This window comes from Cryptomeria japonica, chromosome 4, assembly GCF_030272615.1.
Source record: "Cryptomeria japonica chromosome 4, Sugi_1.0, whole genome shotgun sequence".
NCBI lineage: Eukaryota > Viridiplantae > Streptophyta > Pinopsida > Cupressales > Cupressaceae > Cryptomeria > Cryptomeria japonica.
In genome coordinates, this window is record NC_081408.1 from 235,441,020 (window position 1) to 235,448,993 (window position 7,974).

At 35.6% G+C, this 7,974-nt stretch overlaps 1 protein-coding gene across 1 annotated transcript; it reads right to left on the bottom strand.

Moving 5' to 3' along the window:
• Positions 1–2,816: 2,816 nt before the first annotated feature.
• LOC131054883 (LRR receptor-like serine/threonine-protein kinase EFR) lies at positions 2,817–7,055 on the bottom strand. The gene is made up of 3 exons (XM_059219058.1): positions 4,190–7,055; positions 3,769–4,092; positions 2,817–2,938 (listed from the first exon to the last, which is right to left on the bottom strand). Exons 1-3 carry the CDS (start codon positions 7,053–7,055, stop codon positions 2,817–2,819), a joined length of 3,312 nt encoding a protein of 1,103 aa, XP_059075041.1.
• Positions 7,056–7,974: the final 919 nt, after the last annotated feature.

The following is a 7,974-nucleotide window of genomic DNA, read 5'->3' on the forward strand; positions in this document are numbered from 1 at the left end:
TATAATTATAGCTCTCAGTCAAATTTTATTCATCTTGTATAAGAGAGGACACAATTGATATGTATGTCCTTTTACAACAATGCAATTAGTAAACAACCTAGATCATTGGCTAAATATTTTTGTTTAATATTTATTTTCTCCAGTTTTGAAACCAGTGAATCAATCACATAAATGAAAATGATAGGAGCATTTTTCTTTGCTCTCTAATAAGAGCTTCTTGAAATCATTTTCATTTACATTCACAAGTCTTGACATAACCTTTGGTCTATTGATTATTCATTATGCAAAGAAAAAATTTCTATCCTATTTGCATCTATCCTAATAATGATAGTCTTTCCTTCACCGAGAGGAATATCACCAATTCTTTTGTTGTAAAATATTTTTCAAACATAGACCACTTCGTGTATAATAAATGGACCTTAAATAAGGGGAGTAGATACCTATATTAATGATGTCATTTTAATAGCATAGTTAAATATAGCCATCATTTTTTTATATTAATTAGAGGAATGACGATCCATCATCACGCATAGTAGTGTACTCATGAGTAGCTCAAATATAATTTGTAATTCTTCCATGATAAAACCTTTTTCCATGACAAGTAGAGGGACCATAAAGATCCATGGTCAAATATCCATTTGAAGTCTCTTTAAGACCATAATAATTGTGTAAATATGAATTCTACGAGGATCATAAAACATTGATTTCCTAGGCCACAATTTTATTCTGCCACATCTAAAGACAACTTCTATCTATTAGGTTTTTCTCCTAGAAAATGTTTACAATCAATTGCACCATTATGATATTGCTGATCGATGCCAAATTGAATAAAATGAGACAAATTCCCCTTTCATTATATCGAACTTAGCAAACACCCCAATTCTTTTCTTGCCATCATTTTGTCATTTTTGTAGATCAACACTAGTTTTAAAACTGTGATCAATATATCATGACATGTTTTCTGTATGTTGTATCAATGACCATTTAATAACAAATCTCACACGAATGAAAATTGGTTCCACCCCTCTCCTTCATGTTCCAAAGTGTTACTTCACAAGATTTTTCATCAATAACTTTTCAAACATACTCCATCAAGAGTTTCAAACTTAAGATAAAAATACTCCTCACATCTTTCAAAAATGAATTTTTGAAGAGAATGATATTATTGAGGTCCAGTAAGCATCATTCATAGTGCAGACTTAGCTTCATTATGCTTTGTTGTATGTCAATACCTGAGTTTCAACAATGCTCATTCATAGTGCAGACTTAGCTTCATGTTTGCCAGGCTGATTTCGAAGGATATAAATTGCAGCATTTTTTAGATCCAACTTAAAAAGTGGCATTGGAAATACTTAGCTTCTATTCATATATAGTTTGCAGGCACTAAGAAAATACGTCCACATGACCACAATCTGTAATTATTTCATTCATTGCTTGAGATGAGCTTCCCTGCAAAATCTATTTTGAAATCTGTCAAACAATTCAGGCGCGTTGGCAATGATTCCATATTTTGCACACGTCTACACGGGATGGCTGTACACCTACGGATTTTACTTGTTTAAAAGTGTCTAAAGCTTTTTCAACGCATCCATTTTTTGAAATTTTAATAATCATCGCATTTGTTAAATGTTGCGAAGCGGAAGCATAAATTCAGAAGATCAAATATCAAATATTGCAGCATAAATTAGTTGCAGAGAAATAATAAAGAGAATAAAATGGAATAATAGAACAATATATAAGATGCTGATTTACATGATAAGACCTTGACAAAACATTAAGGAAACATCCACTGGGCAAGGGTATCAGTATTCTTATTGCTCAGAGAAACTCCATAGCTAACTACCACTATCAGTTGCTGCTATCCCTCTTATAATCTCAATTTGCGATTTACAACATCTTCTTAACAATTGCTCTTGCAATCTGCAATTCAGATCAATTGCTCTTGCAATCTAAAATTCATTATAACATTGCCGATATATAGAATATTTCTAAATTAGAATCAGCATTCAACATAGAAAAACCTCTTTAATTCCATTAAAGTAATTAAGAACATTTCCACACAATCTCCATAATTACATTAATGAAATCAGCTAACTTTCTTAAAATAAAAACTATTTTTCTAAATATAAGATTAAATTAGAAATTTCCATTATTTCTTTTAACTATCATTGACCAACAATTGTTGTCGTTATCCAATGTTAAAGCATCATATGAAAAGCATGCTTATCAATTTGCACTTGCTTGAAAAGCTCCGAGGACGCTGGCAAACGTTGTATCAGGAATCGTGGTATTCCGGAATCCGGATTACCAAATTTCTTTTAATCATTTGATCAAACAGTTCACACGCTTGGTTTGTGAATTATCCACGGGCATTTTGTCAGACGGTTCACGCGGAATGGATATGGTTTTAATTCATCCATGGGATGATATCTCTTTGAGGAATTCTGCTAAACACTTCAGATGCATTTTCTAAACGTCTGTCTCTTGCATGGGTACGCTATGCCTTGTTTACGCTTCGACATAGATGAGATTACATTATTTACGGCATTTAGTCAAACAGTTGCTATGCCTTGTCTACGCTTCGACATTTTGCAGGTATGTAAAAATGCAGCAGCCGATTACAATTGCTTGCAAGTTTTTAGAGTCTTTTCACAAATCCATTTTCTCTGTCTGTAATTCCTCATTTCTCAGGAATATCTACAAGCAGAGAGGATGCGGGCAAAGGTTGTGGAATTCGGAATTATTTCAACTAATTGCATTTGCTTGATAGTTTCTAAAGTCCATTCACAAAAATATATTCTATGCACAAATTGCAATCATTTCTTTCCATGAGATGACACCTCTTTGAAGTATTCTGTCAAACAATTCACGCTACGCTCTGTCACAATCGTCATGATATTATATTTCTTAGCAAACAGTGTTGAATCTGGCTTTACACCTGTACATTGCATTTTCTTGAAAGCCTCTCAAGCCATTTTAACATGTCCATTGCGTTGTGTAGACTTTCAGATTTTGCATGCATGTTAATCAAAGTGTTGGAAAAGCTAAAAGCTTGTTCTGTAGTGCTGCTCAAGGAAGATGAAATGAGAAAGACTATATACATCATCATAGCTTTGGACGTGGATGGAAATCTGTGTTGGGTTTTAGGTACAGAGCTAAGTCATATACGAAGTTAGTGGGGTTGTAGAAGGTTATAAATGTGTAAATATTATAAAAAAAATGTGCATGTTGTGCAGATATTTAATGAGATGGAATGTTTAGAAGGTTTCTTTTAGTATTGTAAAAATTCTGTCTATGGAAAACTTCAAGTCATATCTAACATAATCGAAAGCATGGACAAGTAGAATAAATTGTTTGACAAGCTTTCTTCAAGGAAAAACTTTAAGGTCTAAATATAAAATAGTACAACTATCAGAGTAATAATTCACCCCCCAAAAAAATAGAGCTAGATGTGGATGTAGGCAATATTTTGTAGGTTTATTAGAATTGGTATTTCTTGGATTTGTTAAAGGTGGGAAAATTATTGAAAGTTTTAAGAAGAAATATATATTTCTAATTTTATTTTATATTTCAATGACATCATGTTTGGTCCTTGTTGATGTAATTTTCCTCACAAATCAAATTCAATAATACAATTATGCAGTTAGGATGTAGAAGCATAACTTCTATCAATATCAAAATTGGTATTTCTTTGGTTTCTATTAATTTCAAGCAAGGAAGAGATATCTATTGGCAATTGAAAATCTCAATGAATACCAAGAAACATACCTCTAATCTTATCTAATCTCTCGATTATCTCTATCATATTTGGTCGATGTTGAGACAATTCCCTTGTGCAAACCAAACCCACTTCCAAAATTTGAGTGAGGCATGACAAAAGTAGTGATGATTCTAATTCATCAGTATCTCCAAGGAATTTAATATCCACTACATCTAAAACTTTATTTGGAAAATTTGGAGCTACCCATTCTTGAAGATTCACTCTTACAAACATTTTATCTGTTGGTCTTCTCCTTGTTAACAATTCCAACAATAAAATTCCATATCTGTACACATCTCCTTTTGTAGAAATATTACAACCCATTCCATACTCTGTAAAATAATACAGTGGTTAATGATTTTAAACATTTAAGTGATGTAGGAAAGCATACCAACAATGATACAAATTTTAATAGTGCAAAAATAATACCTGGAGCAATGTAGCCAATAGATCCTCTGAGTACACCTGTAGAAGTCAATGAATCCGTGGAATTCCCCAAGATTAGTTTGGCGATGCCAAAATCTGCAATCTCTGGAGACATGTCATCCCCTAATAGCACATTACTAGGTTTTAGGTCACAATGGATCACTTGTACGAAGCAATGATGATGTAGATATACTAGTCCTTGTGCTATCTCCAATGCTATCTTTAATCGATCATTCAAATCTAAATTGCATTGAGCTCCTTCTTGAGGATATAGCCAACTCTCCAAACTTCCATTTGACATAAATGGAAGAACCAAAGCTTTAAAATCAAGATTAGAACAAGCTGAAATAATTTTAATCACATTGCGGTGCCTAGCTCTTTTTAATACATTACATTCTTTGATAAAACTTTGGTGAACATTTTGATCTTGCAAATTCAGAACTTTAACAGCAACATTTCTTCCACTGCTTAGAATCCCTTTATAAACTGATCCAAAACAACCAATTCCCAACATGTTTGTCTCACTAAATCCATCAGTTGCATCTACAAGTTCTTCATATGAAATTCTTTGAGGCCATATTTTGAGAGCAGGGGTACTGGAACGTCTGCATTTATACGAAAATGCTACCAATAGAAGAGACATGATCAAAATTGCAATGCCCACTACAATAGGAATTATTACCTTTATGGAGACGGATGACTGTTTGTGTTTGGAATGAGAGCATGGCAGCAAGTGTATCCATGTTCCACAAAGGCCAAGATTTCCCATAACTGCTGAAACATCCATTACTGCAAAAATTCCTCCCTTTGGGACCTCTCCAGTCAAACTGTTTGAAGAGAGATTGAGATGCCGGAGCATTTTCATGTCTTTGAAAGTCACTGGTATTCTTCCTGTCAAATTGTTGCTGGAAAAATCCATGTCCTGAAGATTTTTCATTTCTGCTAGTGATGTCGGAATTGGGCCTGTGAATGTATTCCAAGACAGATTAAGGTATTCCAGTGCTTTGCAGTTTTTCAGTGCGATTGGAATGACACCTGAGAAATGATTGAGATGCCGGAGCATTTTCATGTCTTTGAAAGCCACTGGTATTCTTCCTGTCAAATTGTTGCTGGAAAAATCCATGTCCTGAAGATTTTTCATTTCTGCTAGTGATGTCGGAATTGGGCCTGTGAATGTATTCCAAGACAGATTAAGGTATTCCAGTGCTTTGCAGTTTTTCAGTGCGATTGCAATGACACCTGAGAAATGATTAGAAGATACATCTATAGCAAGGACCATTTCCATTTTACTCATTTCCAACAAAGAACCCTCTAATAAATTGCTGGACACGTTGAAATAGAAAATGAGATTTTGGAGACCAGCAACTTTTGGCGGTATCTTGCCTGTAAATTTATTGTAAGACAAATCCAGCAGCTCCAGATTTTGGCATCTTGCAAGACTGGCAGGTATTTCTCCTGACAATTGGTTGTCATGAAGATAAATCTGTCTTAGTTGGGGAAGGCTGCCAAGAGTATCTGGAATTTTCCCTGATAACGTGTTACAACATATTGACAACAGCCCCAGCCTTTTTGCTTGACCAAAACTTTCTGGAATTACTCCATGTAAATTATTGTTGTCTAAACACAATCTTTCAAGAATGGGAAGTGCACTCAATGAAGATGGGATGGTGTCACTGAAAAGGTTTGCACGTAAATCTAGCGCTGTTATGCTTGTCAGGTTACCAATCTCATCTGGTATGCTTCCCGCGATTTCATTGTAGGGCAAAAGCAAATATGAGAGACCACTTGGGAGGAGGCCAACTGAAAAAGTCAAAATGCCAGTGAAATGATTTTCAGACAAATCTATATGATATAAGTTGGAGCAATTACTCAAGGCTGTTAGAAATAACAAACCGTTGCTTCCACTCACAAGTTGATTGCTCCATAAATTAAGCCATTCAAGCTGGAGCAATCTGCCAAACTCCAAGGGCACCGTACCGGTCAGATTGTTGAACGCGAGTTGAAGCTTTTGAAGAAGAGAACAATTAGAAAGAGAACTAGGAATTTCTCCCGTGAATTGATTTGTAAATAGGTGCAATTGTTGCAACTCTGATAGTTTGCCAAACTCCCAGGAAATGTGGCCAGTTAAGAGGTTATGACCCACTCTTAATGTTTTTAGAAGAGTGCAATTCAAAAGGGCCGTGGGAATTGGTCCTGTCAAGTAATTGAAGTCCAGATCAAGCCATCTGAGTTTACTGAGCATACCCAATTCCCCGGGAATACCACCATAGAAACTATTGTAGCTCAATATCAACTCATTTATTGAGGAGAGGTTACCTAGGGATAATGGGAGTGTGCCTGTAAGGTTGTTATTTCCTACCCAAAGGGTTTCTAAGCGTTGAAGAAGACCAAGCTCGAAAGGAATGGGGCCGCTCAGATTATTATAAGAAAAACTGATATCTTGCAAAGACCGACAGCCTGCCAGAGAAGACGGGATAGAGGACTCCAATCTATTGCGAGATAGAAGAAGCCTTCTCAAACGAAAAAGTTTTCCGATCTGATGTGGAATATGGTCCTGCAGGCTGTTATTAGAGAGATCAAGCACTCTAAGGAAGGAAAGATTTCCCAGTAAGGGAGAGATAGGGCCAAGTAATCCCTTACCTGTGAGATTCAAGGACACCACACGCTGTCGACGAGAAGAACATGCAACACCAATCCAATTACAGAAGGTGTGATTGGGAGACCAATCGTACAAGGAATTATATGGATCCAAAAGGAGAGAAGCCTTGAAACCAGTCAGGGCTTGTTGATCAGAATAATTAGAAGACTTTGCCATATGAGCAGGCAGTGCAGAGAGGAAGAGTAGCAGGGGGAGCATCATCATCTTCATTCTTAGCCTGCTTTGCACCTAAAGCCCAAATGAAATACGCTGTGATTAGTATCGCTTTTAAATTTGTCAATACCCTTCATATAGCGTGTGCGCGTAAGAAGTTTGAATTAAGCCGCCCAGTTTGAAGGTCATATTTCTGCTAATTTCTTACTGCTAGCTCAACTTTGACTATGCGGCAAAAGGAATTTTGGGATCATCATTCACTAGTTGCACAACAAGAAATCATCAAGGTCTCTTGGTGGGAATAATGGTAAAAATACTATAATATCCCAAGCCAACGCACTTAGGATAATTTTTTTCAAACAACAATAGCAACAAAAACATGTTACACTTATCTAATAATGTTGAAACAAGTATCATGACAAACATTACAACACATAGGAAACAACAATAATAATAAACTCAATATTGATACAAGTAAGAAAACACCAACAAAAGATTTACCAATTATGAGATGAAACCTCCACAATGAACCCATGAGAAAGGATTGGTAACCAAGAAATGATAATGTACCAACCAATGGCTATGTAGTCTCACAAAAGAAGACCAGGGTAGAATGGGGAAGCATATACCTGAAATCTACACAAAGACACTCGTATATCCCTTATGGTACTATAAAACCTTCACAAATACTGGAATGAGTTAAGAGTCGACACATCTCAACTAGATGATTAAACCATTAATTTTTTGTGAGGGAATACATATGGGGGTTCCAATATCCTCCAATCCACTCAATAGCCTACTTAAACAAGAACTAACACAATGGAAATCTTCACAAGGTTTTACCTAATTGGGGGCTACAATCTCTCTACCAACTAGAACAATATCATATCACTTTCAGTCGATGACATGCTTCCCAAGACAATGCATTTCTTGACTATTTAAATCTGACACTTTTTGACAAAAAAGCTCAACACGT

Excerpts from the sequence above, each read along its gene's own strand:
- LOC131054883 (XM_059219058.1), bottom strand. The coding sequence starts at position 7,055 with ATGAAGATGATGATGCTCCCCCTGCTACTCTTCCTCTCTGCACTGCCT. Across the intron at positions 4,093-4,189 it reads TATTGGCTACATTGCTCCAG|AGTATGGAATGGGTTGTAAT; the intron begins GTATTATTTTTG and ends ATTATTTTACAG. Across the intron at positions 2,939-3,768 it reads GAGATTAGATAAGATTAGAG|GTGTAAAGCCAGATTCAACA; the intron begins GTATGTTTCTTG and ends TGCAATGTACAG.